The sequence below is a fragment of the Muscardinus avellanarius genome (assembly GCF_963383645.1).
Source record: "Muscardinus avellanarius genome assembly, chromosome: 12".
In the NCBI taxonomy this organism is placed as follows: domain Eukaryota; kingdom Metazoa; phylum Chordata; class Mammalia; order Rodentia; family Gliridae; genus Muscardinus; species Muscardinus avellanarius.
Window position 1 is genome coordinate 103072267 of NC_137798.1, and position 22170 is coordinate 103094436.

Sequence of the window (22170 nt, forward strand, 5' to 3'; positions counted from 1 at the left end):
CCTCACTAAGTAGCTGAGGCTGGCTTGGGACCTGCGCAATCCCCCTGTCTCAGCCTCCCAAGCACTGGGGTGACAAGCGTGGACCACCATGCCTGGCTGTCTTATTACATTTTTGAGGCTGGTCTTGAATCCTCCTGCCTCGGCCTCCCAGAGTACTGGACTTACAGATATGTGCCATCGATCCTGGCTTGTTTTTATTTTTGAGGTGGATCTTGCTATGTTGCCCGGGCTGCCCTGGGATTTGGGGTCCTACTGCCTTAGCCTCCTAAGCGATGGGGATTGCAGGTGTGTGCTACAGTGCCCAGCTAAACATAGAATTCTCTATCCAGCAAAGCTACCAATCAAATACAAGGCAAAAGAATATAGTTTTAGGGACCTAAAGATTTATCACACCCCCCCACACACACACACACACACACACACCTTGGTTGTACTGGGGATGGAACCCAGGGGCCATCTACCTCTGAGCTTTACCCCTAGCCCTAGTTTATTCTTTTATTTTGAAACAGGGTCCCACTAAGTTGCTGAGGCTGTCCTCAAACCTGCGATCTTTTATAACCTCCCAAGTACTAGGATTACAAAGTGCTAGGGTTCCTTTTATGTTGCGGACACTTGTAAGGAGGTTACTTGAGGGCATAGCACAGCAAAATGAGTGTGAGCAACAGAAGTTGAAGAGGACAGTAGTGCGGCTGGCCACAAAACAGTGGAGAAGGAAGTTGTCCAGCTGTGGGCATATTCTCAGGTAGGAGTCACTGGGGAGTAGCCCAGTGGTAGGGGGCTTTCCCAGCATGCATTAAAAAGAATTTCCTGAGGAAAATCACAGAAGCTTGTTGGTGTGGGAAGAAACCTGGCTAGGCACAGTGGCACATGTTTTATAATCTCAGTACTTAAGAGGCCGAATCAGGATCACAAGTTCAAGACCAGCCTGAGCATGTTAGCAAGCTCCTGTTTAAAATAAATAGGGCTGAGGATGAGAAGGAAGAAAAGAGAAACGACAGTAGAAGCTCCCTGAAAAAGATTGGGGGAATAAGGCTATGGAAGCTGAAGCATAGTTTGGACAATATTTATGGGTGGTAGTGCACTCGTGCAATCTTGAGTACTCAGGAGACTGAGGTGAGAATATCTCAGATTTGAAAACAGTCTCAGCAAGTACTAAGACTCAGCAACCTAGGGAGAGCCCTCTTTCAAAAACAAAGAACAAGAAAAGGTTGGTAATGTAGCCTGGAGGTAGAACGCCCCTAGGTTCAGTCCCTAGTACCACAAAAGAAGCTGGGTGGGGTGGCACATGCCTCTAATCCCAGTACTTGGGGAGCTAAGACCAGAGGATCACAGATTCCAGACCAGCTTCAGCAACTTAGTGAGACCCTTTTTCAAAATAAGATTGGGCTGGGCATATAACTCGGAGGTAAAATGCCACCAGGTTTAATCCCCAGACCACAAAAATAAGTAAATGATTGAATGAATAAATAAGTGAACCAATAAGTAGATAGAACTCATGGACCTGACTCTAGGAAAGCTTTCTCCTCGTACTTGTAGCTACCGTGGTGGACTTCTAGAGCCAGAAGTGACCTAGCACAGTGTAAGCACCATTGGTATAATTGTGATGTGAATATAATGTTCCTTGTTAGAGTTCATTTTGTGTCTAGAGCAGGATGGCATCTTGCTCTTCTTGCTGTAGGAAGCACAGGTGTGTAGGGTTTGGGCACCAAGTGGCTGGAGTCTGAGCTCACTCACGTCATTCTGCGTGGCGTTCTCTTGCAGACTCTTAGCCTGGGTGCCTCATCCTCGTTGGACAGTGGCAGTGGGGAGGAGGGCTTGAGCCTGGGGACCCTTTCTGCTAGGTCTTCACATTCTGCAAAAGGATGCCACCATTGATTAGGTTCTTCTGGAGGCCCCAGAATTGGCCCCTGGGACTCCGAGTCAGGTCGAGAGCACCGAGTTGCCAGTTCTTGGGGCCACAACACCTCTTCTTCACCAATAAGATGCACAGAATTTGTCTGCTGTCCTCCTCGCTGTGTGACTTGGAGCCGCATTCAGACCCTGGGCTCTTAGCTTATGGAAGGTGGTAGCTGTTCTTTACTCCTTTCTTGGGGTGAGGGGGTGCTGGGCGAGAATTGGAACTGACCAAAGCCTCTCAGGCTCCTGCCACAGTCCATCCAGATTGCTTAGCATACCATGTGTGAGTGGGCAGGCATACGAAATGATATTCATGCCAGGCATGGTGGCACGAGCCTGTAGTCCTAGTGCTTGAGAGCCTCAGACAGGATTGCAGGTCTGAGGACAGCCCGGGCTGCCTAGTGAGGGCCTTCTCAACTTAGACCTGTTTCAAAATAAATACAGGGCTGGGTGCCAGGTGTTTTGGTGTGCGCTTATAATCCCAGTACTTGGGAGGCTGAGACAGAAGGATCGCATGGGTTCAAAGCTAGCCGTAGCTACTTAGTGAGGCTCTCAGCACCTTAGTGAGACCCTGTTTCCAAATAAAAATATAAAATAGGACTGGGAGTGTAGTTCAGAGGTGCAGTGCCCTGAGGCTCAATCTCCAGGATCACCACACACACACACACACACACACACACACACACACACACACACACATGACTTTGATCTTTGGTTGGAAAGTCATGACTATAGCTAGGCATGATGTGTGGTACATGCTTATGATCCCAGTACTTAGGAGGACCACAGGTTCTCAGCCAGCCTAAGGTATAGCCTTAGTGAGGTGGAATTATGGGAGGCTTGTCTGCTGAATACTTGAAAAAAGTCAGATGTAATGGTGTGTGCCTGTGCTCCTAGTACTTGGGAGACTGAGACAGGAAGGCCACAGGTTCAAGGACACTCTCAGCAAGTAGTGAGACTCTCATCAACCTAGGGAGACCCTGTTTCAAAACAAATAAAACAGGGCTAGAGTTGTAACTCTAAGATAGAATGTTCCTGGGTTCAGTCCCTATTAAGGCCGCCCCCCACCCCGCAAAAAAAAAAAAGAAAAAAAAAAACTTGTGAAGGTGGTCAGTGGTCTACCAATTTCTGTTTTCTGATTCAATTGATAACTTTTGTGTGTATATCATTAACTAAAGTTAGCCCTTTTAAAGTTTCTGGTTTAGCCAGACATGGTGCTACTTGCCTGTAATCCAAGCTGTTGGGAAGGCTGAGGCAAGAGGATTCCAAGTTTGAGGTCAGCCTGGGACAGTTTATAAGACTTTACCAAAATAAAAGGAAATCTGAGCCCCAGGCATGGTGGTGTAGGCTTGTAATCCCAACATTCAGGAGGATCCCAGTTCGTGACTAGCCTCAGCTACCTAGTGAGGCCCTTTGCAGCTTAGTGAGACCCTGTTTCAAAATAAAGAATAAAAAATTGGGCAGGGGGTATAGCTCGGAGGTCAAATGCTTCTGGGTTCCAGACCCTGAAAAAAAAGAAAAAAGAAAAAATAGGGCTGGGAACCGGGCATGGTGGCACATGCTTTTAATCCTAGCATTTGGGAGGTTGAGACTGATCGTGGTTCAAAGACAGCTTCAGCTATTTAAGTGAGGGCCCTTTGCAACTCAGTGAAGCCCTGTTTAAAAAAAAGTAGGAGCCGGGCGTGGCGGTGCGCGCTTGTAATCCCCACACTTGAGAGGCTGAGACAGGAAGATGGCACAGGTTCGAAGCCAGCCTCAGCTACTTAGTGAGGTTCTCAGCAACTTAGTCCCTGTTTCCAAATAAAATATAAACTAGGTCTGGGAGTATAGCCCAGAGGTAGAAGGCCCCTGGGTTCCACCCCCAGCACCACCAAAGTAAATAAATAAAAATAAAGGATAAAGAATAGGGCTGGGGGTGTTGCTTGGAGGTAGAATGCCCCTGGGTTCTGTCCCCAAGCTTAGAGGGAGAGTGCCACTGGGTTTAGTTCCCAGTAGTACACAAGAAACAAGCCAACAACAAAAAGACCTGTGATCTAGAAATGAGCATAAGGAATAGTTCCAACCCCAGGTTGTGTCAATCACTGCCAACCCCCAGACTTTAACAGGCCTAATGTAAAAACAGTAGAGATGAAAATAGCTTAGAATGTTAAGACACAGAAATGTTCTGCACAGAAAAAGAATTGTGCTAACAGGCCATGGCTGTAGTGGCCAGGACCTTGTCCTGCCAGCACGGGTCTGAATTGATGGTGCTAGTCAATATTAACGAAGCTTGTTCGCAGGGGTGAGGCTTGTTTTCACAGATAATTTGCCTCTGGGACTTGTGCAGTCTGAGTCAGTTGAGGTGCGTGCTTTACACAGTGCACTGATGGAGCTGTGCCAGGAAGCTTCTGCAAGCTTGAGTTCTGAAGGCCAGTTTTTCCAGTGTTCTTCCCCATATGCCAGAAGGCGACATAATCAATCCAGCAGTTGTGTCACGTTCTCCACTTTTACTGGAACAGAAAGCCTCTGCTGAGTGATGCCTTTCTACTTGTTTTATTCTGTCCTCAGTCCTTTAACTCAAAGGGTGGTTTGGAACACCAAAACCTTCTGAGTTGTTAAGCATAATACTTTTTGAGGACAAACTCATTTTTTGGCTGGCCATGGTGGCACACACCTGTAATCTCAGCTACACTGTAGGCTGCAGCAGGAAGACAAGTCCGAGGCCAACCTGGCAACTTGATGGCGCGTGTCTCAGTCAAAGGGGATGGCGGTGGAGCTCTGTGGTGGAGCTCTTACCTAGCAGTTACAAGGAAGAGTTTAGTTCAATTCTCAGTAAGTTGGGGTTGGGGATGGACGCATTTGTAACTAGGCCCGTTTAACACATCGCCAGCGGCAATAACTGTCATTTCCCAAGCCTTAACGTGTGTCGTTTTTGATCCTCACAGCTCTGAAGCAGGGAGCCGTATTGTTTACAGAATAAGAAACCGAGGTGGAGAAGCGGTGTAGTTTGCTCAAGGTCATGCAGCTAGTAGAAGTCAGCTCCAAGTCACACATTCCATCCCGTCTCGTTCCAAATGCCTGTGCTGTTGTCCTCATTGTTTCTGGGATCTGAAAGTATCAGTCAGTGAATGAAACTTAATTCTAGTCACTTCTGGGTGAGGGGTGGGGTTCTGAGCAGTAGCGTATGATTTTAGTCTTATAACATTTTCAGTCCAAGCCTCCTTTTCTTGGAAAGTGAACCTCGTATGGAAGGCGTGCTGTGGAGCTTGCGAGCGGCCACAGCTCCATCTCCCATTGGTTCTGAGTCCAGGAGTATTTTACCTTCTCACTGTAAGCTTGGTGTGGTGGCATATGTCTGTTAGGCTCCCCGAAAACTTAGTTGAGACCCTATTTTAAAAACAAAATAGTTCATAGGTAGAATACCTTGGGGGTTCAATCCCTAGTACCACCAAAATTTTTTCTCATTGTAACCACGCAATTTTGAAAGTGACATTTTAAGAAGAAACAGTACATGGGCCTATTCTCTTTACTTTTGTGCATACTTGAACTTTCCCGTGATAAAATGTCTTTTAAAATTAAGTTTCTAGGGATAAATCTAAGAAAATGTATGAGAAGGACCTTCTTCAAGTCAGGTTTAAGCTATAACTTGCACACACTGGAATTCACTCTTTTGTGTTCCATACAAAACAGTCATCACCACAGTTCACATACACAGCAAAATTGTCAAAGAATAAACATTAAGTGAAACGATTACAATGCGATTCTCAGCATACTTTTTAAAATTATTAATGCTTGAGAAAAATAGCCTTTCCTGAATGTTTTCACGCCGACCTAGCCTCCCAGTGACACAGTGATACCTAACTCCTGTGCTACCTAGTCTGAACACAGACCAAACTCCATGCTGATATCTAAGACAACAAAGGTAGTTCCAGGCCCTGTACACAGAGCGCTTAAATACTTGCTAATTGACGTGACGATTCACTTAAAAGACTTGTAAGACGTTGGGACAGGGAGGAAGGGTCCACACTGAACATGTCTCAGCGAATATTTAAAGCAGAAATACAGGCAGTCTTAAACACACCCCATGGAGATGAGTGGTAGCTACTCTACACGCTGTTCCTCTTAGACCTTGGGGCCTGGGTGTTGAATCAGATGGTTTTATGAGTTCAGGTTTTGAAATGTAAGGATCAGGTAATCCTTCCTCCATCCTGTGTGAAGAAGAATGACAGGGTTTTTAACTGAAGACAGAAGCAATCTTCTATAAGAGGGAGGCTGCTGGCCTCTTAGCCTTAAGTAACCATTGGCTTAGGTGCTTATTGAAGGTGTGAGCCCTCTCATAGAGGTGTAAGATGGCAAAAATTAGGGACAGAAAAGTTTGATTCAGAGATTTAAGTCTTTTTTGTTTTTTCTAGAATCTCTTCATTTCTTACCATTCTACACACACAGATGTTCAGGGAATGTTTGAAGAGACAGTTTTGACAAAAGACCAAAGGTTGGTTCAGTGATAGGAGCAAGTGCTAAGTTCCCAGTCGGCAGGCTGTTTGGGTAGTCACCTCCCGGTGCTCTGCCCCTGCACTCCTTGACCAGGGACTTTGTCACAGATGAGGGCAAGGGTTTCTGAGCCCCCAGCCAGAGCAGACACACTCCCACTCCCTCCCACCACCAAAGGTATTGCAGAAGAATGAAAGCTGATGAGAGTATGGTGTCCGCCTGCCTCCCAGCCCCTCTGAGGTCACCAGCGCCCTCGGTTTGCTGTGTCCCCTTTGAGAACGGTTTTTATTCTCGAATGTATATAGAGAATTGTGTTGAGCAGGATTGTTTATATGCTTTTTAAAAAATGATACAGCTTGAAGATCATTTGTGTCAGAACGATGCAGGCCCATTTTGCGTGTGGTTTTTCTCAAGCAGCCCTACAGAGATGCATGTGTGTGAGACACTCCCTTGCCCGGTAGTGCTTTGCCCTTCTCCCCACTAGGAGGTTGGTCTGTGCTTGTTTGGGCTGTTGGTCTTTGTATTTTTTGAAGGGTCTAGAGGAAAGAGCAGGCATTGGAATCATACCGCTGGTAGTGCCGTGCCAGCTTGCTAGCGCTGAGGCCATGGGCCGGCCGCGCGGCCAGCGAGCAGCGGCGCCTCGTCTGTGAAGCTGGAGGAGGCTTCGCCGGCCTCGGTACTCAGCGAGCGCAAGCTGTCTCGTCCCGTCTCCTTTGTGGAGGTGTATCGTGAGCTGTAAGGACAGGACTTATATGATTTATGCCAGTCGAGTGTACCCACTCCTACAAATCTGTCTCTCTCTCTTTCTCTCTCTCTCTCTTTTTTTTTTTGATAAGAATGAAGCCAAGAAAAATTAAAGAAGATGATGCTCCAAGAACAATAGCTTGCCCTCATAAAGTAAGTAATGCTAGGGGGAGTGTTCGTTAACTTGTTAATGAGGTTCTAGAGAGTTCATAAGGAATTTGCACTTTATTTCCACTTTCATATTGAGATAAAGTGAGGAACCGTGTGTATATCTCTGGTTTCTAAATTGAAGAGACTTGAGTTTTATTATTCAGTAAAAGACACTATATATATATTATAAATGGGGTGACTGTAGGGATCCTATGTTTTTATTTTTGTTTTTCACTATATATTGGAATTACTATGTTAGGATTTCATTTCTTTTGGGTCATGAACAAATCTTAAGACATTGGGTTGTAACTCACCCACAGACCTTTATGGAAACATAGGCTCATGACTGACATTTGGAAATTTTTACTAAAATAAGCCAATAAAGACTTTAATCTCTTTTTCTTATTTACTCAGCTGATTGTGTGTCTCTAGAATGGTACATAATTGTTTTCAAATGCAGATTTTACAATAAAAGGCTAACCTCACAGGAACTTGAAAGTATTGCTTGGGGACTATTTTCAAACTTAATTGGAAGTAAAACTAGCAGAAAAACAGTTTCACATAGATAAAAATAAGGGGGGAAATTGTAAACAAAACGATTACTAAAAATAGAGATGGATCACCCCTATAAAGACTATGCCCTCCCAAATTTCTTGTATTCCTTTCTTAATGCTCTTCATGTGGAGATTTTGAAATATAAAAATGGTTTCCCATTTGGGCCAAACAATAAGCGTTTGAAAACAGTTATGCCTTAAGTATTTGTTATCTTTTTAGCTTCTCTGTATACTTTTCCAATTAGATGTTTTTAAGATTCCATTTTCTAAATGGAAACTGAACTAGAGGTCAAGGTGAAAAACTGGCTTTCCCCTCCCTTTTGCCTGTGAAGCTGTCTGGTGGTGCCCTGTGCTGTCCTTCTGTCATGCTGTCTCACCATTTCCCCATTCACTCCATCATGGGCAACAACTGCAGAAGAAATTGTTGAGGACATGCTTCTCGGGCGTCACACATCCATCTGCCTCCCCCGCAATGGTATCGCTTTGCCTGCCTCTTCTTTTCCCAGTGTCTCACAAAATAAATTTCTTCTGTAGTTGCCATTCCTTGGAGACCCTCTTGCTTCTTTCTCTGTCAAGAAGGGGAAAGAGGCAAAGAGAGAAGAGGGAACAGTAGGCGATGGAGAATGACAGCCCATTGTTGCAGCACAGAATATGGGGCCCACCGAAGGTAGTGGTGGACTGCCGTCATTTTAACTCCGTTTATTTCTCAGTGCTTCTGTTACTTCATCTGGGGCGTAGCTGGGAGAGGCGGCTGTGGTGTAGCTGGAAGCCGGGGCGCTGGGTTCTACTCCCAGCTTGGCTACTACTAGTAGTGTGACCTTGGGCAAGTCTACTTCAGGACGTCTCTAAGCCTCAGTTTCCTCATCTGTAAAACACGGGTTTACATTAAAGACAAGGCCTTTCTCAGCTGTCTGTTTTTGTCTTAAATAATTTAATGTTCTACTGCGATGCTAAGTGGATTTAAGGCGGGAGGTTGGGAGGCTTTGTTTTAATGGATCAGCAAAGGCTGTTGAGTGGTTGCGTCCTTGCCCGCCCTGCAGTGTGATCCGCTAAGCTTCTTTCTCTGTTTCAAGGGCTGCACAAAGATGTTCAGGGATAACTCTGCTATGAGAAAACATCTGCACACCCACGGCCCCAGAGTCCACGTCTGTGCAGAATGTGGCAAAGCTTTCGTTGAGAGCTCAAAGCTAAAACGACACCAACTGGTTCATACTGGAGAGAAGCCCTTTCAGGTAGAGCCAGTTCCCTCTCCCCTGCACACTGCCCTGCCCGTCCCCTGTCACCCCCTGGGTCTCGGCAGGGTGTCCAGGCTCCTGGCTCCCAAGGGTGCTGGACATGGGACATACCAGTGTCTCAGGAGCGCACTTTCTGGCAGGAAGAAAGTGGGATTGTGCGTGAGCAAGCCTACAACTGAATTCCCAGTGTATTCACAATGGGTGGAAGTAATATATTTTTGGTAGGTAATAGTATATTGAATTGCAAACTCTATCATATGATAGAGAGCAAATAGGGCTGCTATGTTATCTTCTTTTAGAAGCCCGTAGATAAGAGAACACACTAGCAGAGCAGTAGTGAGCCTAGCATGGTTCCGACAGTTGGAACTTGTTCATCGTTTATATCTTACTATTGAGAATATTGGAAGATGTAGTAGGGCCTTAACCTCGTGGGATGGGCATCCTGCCAGTTGGCCAAGGGTTTCTTTCAGGTCGTATGTATATAATTCATGAGGGCTCTCCACAGACTTAGGGCTTGTCCGGCATGCTCAGTAAGAGATCCTCGCCCACTCGTTCTAGACTGCATCTAGAACATTCTCTCGGGCCGAGGGGCTGTCATCCGCCACAGCAGCAAGCCGCTGGCTCCTGGCTCCGGTCACAGTTGCTGAGTGGGTTGACGTGTGGTCTTTCCTCAACAGTGCACATTCGAAGGCTGCGGGAAACGCTTTTCACTGGACTTCAATTTGCGCACACATGTGCGAATCCATACCGGAGACAGGCCCTATGTGTGCCCCTTCGATGGTTGTAATAAGAAGTTTGCTCAGTCAACTAACCTGAAATCTCACATCTTAACACATGCTAAGGCCAAAAACAACCAGTGAAAAGAAGAGCGAAGACCCTTCTCGACCACGGGAAGCATCTTCCAAAAGTGTGAATGGGAATAAATATGCCTCTCCTTTGTATATTATTTCTAGGAAGAATTTTAAAAATGAATCCTATACACCTAAGGGACATGTTTTGATAAAGTAGTAAAAATTTAAAAAAACTTTAATAAGATGACATTGCTAAGATGCTCTATCTTGCTCTGTAATCTCGTTTCAAAAACACGGTGTTTTTGTAAAGTGTGGTCCCAGCAGGAGGACAATTCATGAACTTCGCATCAAAAGACAATTCTTTATACAACAGTGCTAAAAATGGGACTTCTTTTCACATTCTTATAAATATGAAGCTCACCTGTTGCTTACAATTTTTTTAATTTTGTATTTTCCAAGTGTGCATATTGTACACTTTTTGGGGATATGCTTAGTAATGCTATGTGTGATTTTTCTGGAGGTTGATAACTTTGCTTGCAGTAGATTTTCTTTAAAAGAATGGGCAGTTACATGCATACTTCAAAAGTATTTTCCTGTACAAAAAAAAGTTATATAGGTTTTGTTTGCTATCTTAATTTTGGTTGTATTCTTTGATGTTAACACATTTTGTATAATTGTATCGTATAGCTGTATTGAATCATGTAGTAATCAAATATTAGATGTGATTTAATAGTGTTAATCAATTTAAACCCATTTTAGTCACTTTTTTTTTTCCAAAAAATACTGCCAGATGCTGATGTTCAGTGTAATTTCTTTGCCTGTTCAGTTACAGAAAGTGGTGCTCAGTTGTAGAATGTATTGTACCTTTTAACACCTGATGTGTACATCCCGTGTAACAGAAAGGGCAATAATAAAATAGCGATCCTAAAGAAAGAATACGGCAGAAAAAGATCTGTAAGCACAGTCTTATTTTCTTTTGTTGTCCAGAGTACTTATAATTCTTGAGCCTCCCAGAAATTGGAAGCTAAATAAAGCAACTCAAGTTTCCTTTATTTTGCACTCAGTTACAGTGGCTTGTGATTGAAGCGATGCGTGGATATTTAATACTTGCTACACATCCTGAATTCTGAAAGCGTAGGTAACAGGCACCGAGCTCAGGAGCTACCTCAGAGCACCCAGGTCGGGCCCAGCGTTGCGGTGAGTGTGGGGTGACGTTTGTGCGTGCCCGGTGCCCTGCACAGTGAGGCCTGCGGGCCTTGGCTCGTCCCACAGGAAGCGTGGTTGTCTTATTTGGTCTGAGAGCCCTTGTTCCTCCATCTTAGAGGAGTTCTTATTAAAAGCTGTTACATGTAGCACCTGAGCGCCACTGGCTAGGTTTCGTGCTTCTAAATGGACACCCGGTGCAGGCTGGCAAGGTGGCTAGACTGGTTAGAATTGTACTCAGTGAGTACTGACCTCATGATGTGGCTGTCAACGTGTAATTACAACTTTTGAATTTTACTTAGAGTCAACTATCAGACTTGTTGAGACTATTTTATAAACTATAATACACCAAAATCCCATTTATTCAAAATGTAGACATGCTGTGTGTCTTTCTGTGCTGAGTGCTTGACTCTGCGAGGTCAATGACAAACTAGGTAAATCGTATTTATTTACAGCATGGCCAGGACGCCATCCGATCAAACGTACATTTCTTACAGCTTTTTCACCAGGAGGATCGGTGACCTAATAATAGTGACCCCGTGGCTCTGTGGAATTTTGAAGTGCCTTCAGAATCACAAATGAAAATTTTAACTTGAGACACTTGTTTTTATTTGTCCAGAATCTGTTATCCATTGAGTAGTTTGATGGAACTGAGTTAATCAGAAGACCCCAGCTGTTCTGTGGATAAGCCAGGCATTGCCGTATCTGGCAGTCAGGAGAGAGGTAAGCCCAGGCCGGAGGGCCCCATCAGCTGAGCGCCCCTGTGGGAACAGGCAGTTCTTCCCTGGACCCAGCATGGGCTTCCTTTGATGCTCTTGCTAGAGTAGAGGTGCGCACACCTTTCCCTCCCGGTCATCAGCTCCAGCTGTCCTGGCGTGGCTGTACCAGAATCGCCGCTCCACTTGGTGGCCATATTTGGAGTCGGGAGCCCAGCATTGTACCGCACTGCAGTCTGAGCCTGGCACTGTCCTCGGGACCGCTGGCCACGCCCCCGGAGGAGCAGCCCTGAGAGCCATGCCAGTGACCTGCAGGAGCCACCCTGGGTGGCGCAGGCTCCCTCTTTCTCTGTGCCTTCTTCCCATGGGGAGGCCCCTCAGTCATCTCTTTCGTCCCTGTCTCTGAATGAAAGTCATCCCTCTCTCCATATCGCTCTTCCCAGTCAATCCGCAGAGTAGTTGGGGTTCACAGAAAACAACCTGCAAGTTCCTAGTTGATACAGCGCAGTCGCTGGGAAGCTACAACCGCAACTTAATAGAGGTAGTTGTCATTGGGTTTAACTGCAACCCATGTCCAGGTTAGAATTGATCATTTTGTTTAAAGTATACTTTAGTAACATTTGAAATAGTATTCAAACAATGGTTCCATTGTCTTGAGAATTAATCTGATTTATAATACTGATAGACATATTTTTTTACATCTGAACAGAAATAAATGCATGTTTCTAGCATATGTAATATAAAAACTCCAGAGGATAAGTTTACATTTAAGGAGATGTTGTTTTCTATTTTTGAACTCATCATCGCCGCCCCCCACCCCCCTTGGTAGTAAAGTAGGGCTGCAGGGGCATACTATTTGTATAAAAAAAATGTCGCCAGCGTGACATTGACTCTCCAGGTGACCTGCGCTTGGCCTGTGTCATAGGTGTTTGTGTGCTTTGCCTCGAGGCCTGAGGGGTTGAAGGAAACCAGGAGCTTTTCCTGTCTTTTTCACATACAAGTTCTTCAAAGTGTCGCTTATTTCACGACTTTTGAGAGGAAGCCCCTGTGAGGGACTGTGGCCTGCAGGGCCTGCTCCTGCTTGCAAGCCAGCGCCCTGGCGTGCCGGGTCTGCGGAGTGGTGGTTCCGAGTCCTTACCCTGCGCTGGTCTCCGCCCCACACTTCACTTGCTTAGTTAGCAGAGCTCATCGACAGGGGCCGGCGCACCTCAGATCACCCGCTCACTAGGATTTGTCTGTGGCACGGAAAGCTTGGCCCTCTGCAGTACATTTTTGAATTGGAGATCTGGTAATTCCACGCACCCCCTACTAGAGAGAAGAGAATCCATGGCCTCCCGTCCCGGCCTCCTTTGTGCTTAGCAAGTCTGTGCTGTTAATCTTTTGTTCCGTAGTTCCTTCTCTTTTCTTGCCATCTGGCCAACACCAAGAGTGGGGCTCCCAGGACTCAAAGTTGTCCCCTGGCACCCAGCGGCCGCCACGCCCATGCCAGGCTCGCGGGCTCAGTTGTTCAGCTGGGTGCCCCTGTCTGACTCTGGAGCCCTTCATCTGGCTCCCTTGGTGACCGTGCGACCGCAGCACCTCTTCAGAGTCCAGGCCTCAAGACCCGGCAGGTGCATTCTGCCCTCGACACGCTTGCTCGAGGCCCTGGCCGTGGTTTTGCAGGACCCCGTGCTTTGGGGATGGCCACCTCACAGCAGCATCTGAACAGGTGGCTGGCGAGGTCTCGTTCACCCTCCACTGCTGACCTTGCAAGGACTCACCTTGTTGCTGCCCCGCTTGTACTCAGGTGCCGGGCTTGCCTGAAGATGGTTCGAGGGCAGGCCCTTTGGCAGATGGACACCTGAGTGGCTTCCAGCGTCCTCCCTGGGCCTGTGTGGGCAGCAGGGTGCCCGGCCTGTCTTGAAGCTGGGCCCTGATGGGGATGGCAGGTGCACGTCACCTTGACCCCTTACACTGAACTGGAAAAAGGAACCCTGGGACTGGGCGCCAACGCTAGACCAGCAGGCAGGTCCAGCTTCCCACAGACTGGGAGGTTGGGGCATGAGCTGCCTCCTGCAGGCCCCTGGCCAGCATCCTACATACTTAGGGTGTGGATTTCGGCGCCACATTCATCCAGGCACGGTGATTGGTTTCGTGGCAAGTTTAACCAAATTGCTTTTGTTCAAAGGCACTCAGGCCTAAGAACCCCATGGGGGCGCCGGGGCTGGGGCGCAGGTGTCTGTGCTGCATTGTCTGCTGCTGTCTGGGGCCTTGGGTGTCTGCGCACACCCTGGAGGAGAAAGGGGCATTGGCCCCAGCCTGAGGAAGGTCTTTTTCTGTCAGCAAGCACCAGGCTCTGTTGGCTAGGCTGGCGAGAGAACTTCTGTCGTACTCACTGGGAGCTTCTGTCGGCCTGGCTCAAGGACTTAGCATTGTGTCTCATGCCCATCTTTTTTTAAGTGTTCTTTGCCATTTCTGAAATTGTCCTTGGTTTTTCCTTAGCTCATAGGTCATAGACACAGAAATATTATAGTATTTAAGGCATCCGCATCAAGCATCAGATGGCTTTGCATCCAGAAGCTCATTGGTAACTCAGTTTGAAGCGCCAAGCATGTGTAACATGGCTCTATAAAATATAATAAACGCATAATGTTAAGCTTTTCACGTCTGTGGTTCTTGTCTGTTGCTCCCTTGGTTGGCATAAGTTCCCTGGGGCCGAGGGTTGCCGGACTTCCCTTCCCACTCAGGAACGGAAACCCCTGAGATTCCCACCAACAAGAAACAGACCTCCTCAGCACAACCTTTCCATTTGAAGGAGTTTAATGACCACCTCACCCACTTTAATATCATTTTTTGTATGTCCTTTTTTTTTGTGGTACACTGTATTTATACATCATAATGGGATAAAAATAAAAGTGTAGACATACATGCACACATTGCCCAATTAGCCCCTACCAGATCCCCACACCATTCCCTCCCCGTCCCTCCTTCCCATGCTTGGCTTAGTGGTTGACATCTAGTATCACACTTTAATATCATAAAGTGATATTCCTGTCTAGCTGGGCCTGCCATCCCCTGGGAGCTCCAGAAACAAAAAGAACAGCTTAGGGTGTGGGACGGAGCCTTGTGACTCGGCAGAGCCGGCAGCGTCCCCCGCCCCTCACTGGGGTCTCGCTGACCACAGAATGAGGCTCAGCACCTACCACTACCCTCCTGCTCGTGATAGGTGGGCCTGCCAGTGAGGCCGGTGGGGTGGTGGCAGGTGCAGCCCCCTGTGAGCCCAGAAGTGAGGCCAGAGCCGGCGCAGCGTGGGGAGCAGCGCGGGCGGGCGGGCGGCAGCTATGGCTCCTGGGTGGGAGGGGCTCCGGGGCTTTGGAGTTACTGTCTAGAGGCACGCCCAGAGAGAAACAAAACCAGCATCTCTGGTCTCAGTGCCTTAGCCTGGCTGCAACGTCTGTTGCAAACCTAACTGCCCAGGGTCCTCCTAAGGCCGCCTATGAGCGGGTCACTTCTCTCCAAGCCTCCCTCAGAGAAAGCCTTCGGGCTGGCCCCTGCCCACCCACCTGTGCTGTCCAGCCGTGTCCGGCTCCCCCACCGCCAGCGTCTCTGCACTCCCAGGCCTGCAGTGCTCTCCATTTCCTACTGAAAGTCCAGTTTTCAGGGCCCGCCCAGCTCTGCCCCGTGGGCCTGTCTTCCAGTCTGCGCCTGCTCCGGGCGCCTCACCTGCCGCCTTATGCAGGTTTCTCTCTGCAGCGAGCACTCCAGGAGGTCCCACCTTCACTCCTTCCACACGCACTGCACGCAGGTGAGGTATGAATGTTAGGCACCTTAATCACACCTAATAGAAGGAACTTGATAAATACTGCAGGGGGTGGTGGCGCACACCCACTAGGAAACAGGAGGGTCGTGGGTTTGCAGCCAGCCCTGGCTGCATAGGCCCTCCAAAACTTAATGAGACCCTGTTTCAAAATAAAGATAAAAGCCGGGCGTGGTGGCGCACACTTGTAATCCCAGTGCTTGGGAGGTGGAGACAGGAGAATCCCGCAGGTTCAAAGCCAGCCTCGCTAGTTTAAGAGAACCTGTTTCCAAATAAAATATAAAAAATAGGTCTGGGAGTGTAGCCCGGAGGTAAAGCCTCTGGGTTCCACCCCCAGTACCACCAAAAAAACAAATAAAAATAGGGCTGGGCATAGTGGTGCATACTTGTAATCCCAGTATTTGTGAGGCTGAGACAGGAGGATCGCAGGTTCAAGGACAGCTTCAGCAGGTAGTGAGACCCAACCTATTGAGACCCTGTTTCCAACGTGAAATAAAAAATCGGGCTAGGGCTGTAGCTTGAAGGTAAAATGCTTCGAATTCAATCCTCAGTACTACAAACACATACAGTAGGGCTGGGGGTGCAGAGCGTGGTGGCACACACTTGTGATCCCAGTACTTAGGCAAAAACAGAAGAATTGTGGGTTTGCAGCCAACCTCAGGTACTTCCGCCCTCTGCAGCATAGTGAGACCTTGTTTCAAAATAAAGAACAAAAAATAGGGCTGGGGGTGTAGCTCAGAGGTAGAGTGCCCTGGGTACAATGGAACCTTATATTGCAGGGTGTGGTGGCACATTCCTGTGGTCCCAGCCACTAGGGAGACTGAGGCAGGACAGCAAGTTCACCCCATCCTAGGGCTGAGCTGTGTAGTTCGGTGGTGGCCCTGGCCTAGCGTATGCCATACCCTGGGACCAGTCCCCAATAGCGCACACCTGCAGTGCCAGCCACTCTGCATACGGAGGCAGAACGGTCCCAGGTCAAGGCCAGCCTGAGAGACAGACCCTGTCCCAAAAGGGTAGAGGTGCCGCTTAATGGTAAAGCGTCCCCTCGGTGCAATATCTAGTACCACAAAAGAAAAGAAAATGGGGAGCCGGGCGAGGTGGCCCAGGCTTGTAATCCCAATATGTGGGAGGCTGAGACAGGAGGAATGCAGGTTTGCGTCCAGTCTCAGCTACTTAGGCCCTCTGCAACTTAGACCCTGTTCCAAAATAGTAAAAAATCGGCTGGAGCTGTGAGGTGGTGCACTCTTGTAATCCCAGTACTTGGGAGGCTGAGACAGGAGGATCACGCAGGTTCAAAGCCAGCCTCAGCTGCTTGGTTAGGCTCTCAACAACTTAGACCCTATCTTTAAACAAAATATAAAAATAGGTCTTGAGAGTATAGCCTGGAGGTAGAAAGCCCCTGGGTTCCATCCCCAGTAACATACACCAAAAAAAAAAAAAAAAAATCGGGCTGAAGATGTAGCTGAGAGGTGGATGCCCCTGGGTTCCATCCCCAGCACCAGAAAAAAGAAAATGGGCAAGTTCTGTGTGCAGGAGTAAGGGGCTACAGAGAGGAGAGGGCTGGGTGTCCTGGCCCTGCTGGCTTACCTGCCCTCCATCCTCCGCCTACACCAAGGGTCTAGGCCCCAGCACCATGGCCCGGGGCACCACCCAGGGAGGCACCTGCAAAAGGGACCAGGCTGGAGAAGGCAGTCTGTGGTGCCCAAGTAGGGAAGGGGACGCATTTGAGGACAGCCATCAGAAAGTTCTGGAAGTGGGGTACCCCGTGCACCCCAAAACTAGTGAGTGATAATCCATTCCACAGATGGGAGAGCAGCCATCCCTGAGGGTAGTTAAGACCTACTTGGAGCTGTCTTGAGGCCTATAAACCCCAGTCCTTGGGAGGCAGACAGGCGGATCACAGATTCAAAGCCAGCCTTGGTAGCTTAGCGAGGCGCTCAGCAATTTGAGAGACTGTATTTCCTAGGAAAAAACGAAGGCGGGAGGTGGAGACACACAAGGGTCGCAGGTTGGAGGCCAGCAATCTGGGAAAATTTAGTGAGCTCCGGTTTCAGAATAAAAACAGGGCTGGGGTTGTAGCTCGGACCTGGAACGCTCCTGGGTTCAATCCCTAGTACCACCAAAGACGCACACTGTGGAGGCCTGGTGCGGCTGGGCCAGAGGTGGCTCTAGGCGGGAAGGATCCCACTGAAGACCCTCCTACCGGAGCTCGCACGAGGGGCCTGGGTCTGGTCCCCAGGGCCGCTGCTGGGAGACAGCAGTAGGGTCTTTAAGAGTTAAGGGCCAGAGCTGGATGTAGTGCCCACTTAGACTCTGTTTCAAAAATAAAAAATAAAGGTGCATGCTTGTAATCCCAGCATTTGGGAGGCTGAGACAGGAGGATCACGGTTGGTGGCCGGCCTCAGCTACTTAGTGAGGCCCTCTGCAACTCAGTGAGACCCAGTTTCAAAATAAAGAATAAAAAATAGGGCTGGGGTAGAGCTCAGAGGTAGAATGCCCCTGGGTTCCATCACCAGTACTGGAAAAATAAAAAGAGGTAAGGGTCAGTGTGGGGTGCTTAGGTCAAGGGGGTCTCCAGAGAGGGACTGATGTGGGGCTCACAGGACCCAGTCAGTCCTCTCGCGTGGGTTGTAACAAAACAAGGCCACCCCACAGACTACATCTGCAGATGGCCACCTCCCTTCCCGCCATGTCGTGAAACCAAGGGCCCTCACCAGAGGCCAAGCAGATGGGGCCACCGGGCTCAGACCTTGAACCTCTAAAACTGAGAGCTAAGGAAGTGCCTTTTACCCGGACGTGGTGCTGCACACCTAGCGTCCCAGTATTTGGAGGCTGAGACAGGAGGGTTGGGACCAGCTTCATCAATTTAGTGAGGGCATTAGCAACTTAGACTCTGCTTTAAATAAAAAATAGGGCTGGGGGTGTATTGAGGTAGAATGCTTCTGGGTTCAATCCTCAGCACCATGAGGGGGGGGGGGGACTTGTATTTGGGATTTTGTGTGTTGCAGTGCTGGGGACTAGGCTCAGGGGCACTAAGATGGTCTTGCTAAGTTGCCCAGGCTGGCCTCAAGCCAGCGTCCTCCAGCCTCAGCCTCCTCAATAGGTGGGATTACAGGGTGCTCCACCATGCACGCAGGTGTTGTAATAATAGCAACAGAAAGCGGCCGGCGCCCTCGCACCACAGGGCAATGTGTGGGCCCGCAGTCACGCTTGGTAAATCCTGAGTTCTGCTCACAAGGCCACGGGCCAGCCCCTCTCGGGACTCAACAGGCTCAGGCCGCAGCCAGGGCTGCTCACTCCACCCCGCACCGGGACCCCATTTCACAATTTCACACTTTTTTTTTTTTTTTTTTTTTTTGGTAAGGGATAATTGGGGTTGGACCCCATGGTCATTCTACCACGGAGCTATACTCCTAGCCTATTTTTTTTTTTTTTTTTTTTTTTTTGTAGTGCTAGGGATGGAACCCAGGGGCATTCTATCCCTGAGTTATACTGCAGTCCTATTTTCTTTTATTTTTCAAAGAGGATCTCACTGAGTTGCAGAGGGCTTCACTGAGTAGTTGAGACTGACTTCAAACTTACGATCCTCCTCTCTCTGCCTCCCAAGTACTGGGACTACAAGCATGCACCACCAGGCATGACTGTTCTTTTATTTTATTTATTTATTTTGGTGGTACTGGGGATGGAACCCAGGGGCCTTCTACCTCTGGGCTACACTCCCAGACCTATTTTATATTTTATTTGGAAACAGGGTCTCACTAAGTAGCTGAGGCTGGCCTAGTTCAAACCTGTGCGATCCTCCTGTCTCAGCCTCCCAAGCACCTTGTAATCCCGGTGCTTACAAGCCTGTGCCACCACGCCCAGCTCCCCCAGGGTCCTGAAGCACAAAGCAGATCCTGACTTCTCTGGGTAAAACCTGCTCATGGTTCCAGTAATTGAGAGACTGAGACAGGAGAAATGCAGGTTCAAGACCAGCATCAGCAATTTAATGAGGCCTTTAGCAGGGCCCTGTTTCAAAATAAAAAATTAAATTGGGCTAGGAGTATAGCTCAGACTTAGATTGAGCCCTGGGGCATTCTTCCTCTGAACTACACCCCCAGATTGAACCCTGGGCTCAAACCTTAGTCACACACACACACACACACACACACACACACACACACCCCTGTGGCATCTGGCCAGATGTAAGGAAATAAACTCCCAGCTCCACACCGCTGCCTGGCTGCACCTGGCTATATGTACCAGAGAAGCCAAGAAGCTGGCCATGAGTGGCCACTGAGGCCTGTCTCCCGCTGCACGTCCAGGCACCAGGTCCCTATTTCAGGGCCGGGGCAGAGGTTAGGGGAGGGACTGCACTGACCCATTCTACTGAGCTTTCTCAAAAACCCCAGCACTGAATTGACTTAGTCTCACTGGCAGTAACGTTGGGCATCTCTAGCTGCAAGGGAGTCCAGGAAGGTATCTTTACCTGGACACACTGAAGCCCAGAAGAGGTTGAGCTTCTCTGCACCAGGAAGGGCAGGTGGACATGTAGTTGGGAATAGCGTTCTGCTGCCTTACCAAGGCACCGCCAAGACGGCGCGGCCCTCCCAGCCTCATCACCCAGCTTCTCTCAGCCCCAGCAGCAGCCTGCTGGCCTCTCCGCCTCTGTGCCTCCAGGGCTGCCCTGCTGAGGGGAGGGTGTGAGTTGAAATGCTGTTTAGTTGGGTTGGTTTGTTTGTTTTTTGGTATTGGGGATCAAGCCTGGGGGCATTCTTCCTCTGAACTACACCCCAGCCTTATTTTAGATTTATTTATTTACTTATTATTTATTTTGTGGTACTTGGGATGGAACCCAGGAGCATTCTACCTCCCAGCTCCACCCTCAGCCCTAGTTTTTATTCTTTATTTGGAAACAGGGTCTCATGAAGTTGTGGAGGGCCTCACTAAGTAGTTGAGTCTGGCCACAAACCCTCGATCCTTCTGTCTCAGCCTCCCAAATGCTGGGCTTACAAGGGTGTACCACCATGCTTGGCACAAGAATTGCTTTTAGTTTATCAGTTATTTTTATTTAGTTGAAAGAAAACTTTAGCTTTTGAAAAAAATGTACTGAAAAGGTTGTATATATCATTCTAATCTCAAATATTAGCTCTTTGAAACCCCTGTACAAGAAAAATCTAGTTTGTATTTGCTGGCCATATATGATTTACGAAACATTATAATGATATTTGAGAAATAAAAGGCAATATAACATTCGTAAAACAAACTGACATTGTATAAGGTAACTATTAAAAATATTTATTTTAAAGCCAGGCGTGGTGGTGTATGCTTGTAATTCCAGCATTCAAGAGGCAGAGGGCAGAGACCTGAGGAGGATCTCAGTTCGTGGCCACCCTCAGCTACTTAGTGAGGCCCTTTGCAACTCAGCGAGACCCTGTTTCAAAAATTATAAGCCAGGCGTGGTGGCGCAAACCTGTAAGCCCAGCATTCAGGAGGCTGAGACCTGAGGATCACAGTTCATGGACAACCTCAGCTACTTTGTGAGGCCCTCCACAACTTAGTAAGACCCTGTTTTAAAATAAATACAAAATAGGGCAGGAGGCGTAGCTCGGAAGTTGAATGCCTCTGGGTTCCATCCCCAGTACTGCCAAAAAAAAAAAGATAAAGAATTAGGGTTGGAGGTATTGCTCAGAGGTAGAATGCTCCTGGGTTCCATCCCCAATACCATGAAAAAATTTTTTATTTAGTTTTATCTCGAAACAGGGTCTCACTAGGTTGATGAGAGTCTATTAGCTGAGGCTGCCCTTGAACCTGTCATCCCCTGTCTCCGCCTTCCAAGTACTAGGATTACAGGCGTGTGCCACCACGCCCCGGCTCCAGTTAACTTTTGTCCGTTACCAAAATACGTGACAGGAGCAGCTTAGAGGAGGAAGGGTTGACTGGGCTCATGGTCTTGGAAGTTCAGTGCGTCAGACGGCTCCAAGCAGAGACGGTGCAGGGTCGGGCAGGAGGTCCACAGGGACAGTCAGTCTCCAAGACCAAGGACCTTACTAAGTAGTAGCTGAGGCTGGCCGGGAGCCTTGATCCTTCTGTCTCAGCCTCCCAAATGCAGGGATTACAAGTGCGTGCCACCACACCCGGCTTCAGCACTTTATTAAAGTTGCTGAGGCCAATCTCCTGCCTCAGTCTCCCAAGAACTGGGGTTACAGGAGGGCGGCACTACACCCAGCTCATTCAAATTATTAATCGTCCACAAATTTGCCCATTGATGGAGGCTACAGCCCTGATTCAATTATTGCACATCTGAACATTTCTGCATTTTCAGATGAACTTTTCTGGGAGACAGTCTATATCCAAACCAGAAGTGCGCTCCCCAAAATATATGCTGAAGTCCTGTCCCCGGATCTCTGACACTTACCTTATTTGGAAACGGGCTTCGTAGATGTTTTAGTTAAAATGAGGTTACACTGGAGTAACCAAATGACCCATGTCCTCTGGACAAAGAGAAGACGCAGGCTGGGCGTGGTACATGCCTGGAATGCCTGTACTTGGGAGACTGAGACAGGAGGATCACGGGATGGAGGCCAGCCTTGCAACCTAACAAGACCCCTTCCTTTCTTCCTTTTTACACTCTCA

General features: G+C 48.2%; 1 protein-coding gene across 1 annotated transcript in view; it reads left to right on the top strand.

The window, feature by feature from the left end:
* YY1 (YY1 transcription factor) overlaps positions 1-9909 on the top strand; it is a gene marked incomplete at both ends in the record, with an annotated part of 36601 nt that extends 26692 nt beyond the window's left edge. The window contains 3 exons of the mRNA XM_080707550.1: positions 7203-7263; positions 8888-9046; positions 9727-9909. Of these exons, the coding sequence (XP_080563676.1) occupies positions 7203-7263; positions 8888-9046; positions 9727-9909 (403 nt within the window). The remainder of the gene's footprint in view (positions 1-7202; positions 7264-8887; positions 9047-9726) is intronic.
* Between the last annotated feature and the right edge of the window lie 12261 nt (positions 9910-22170).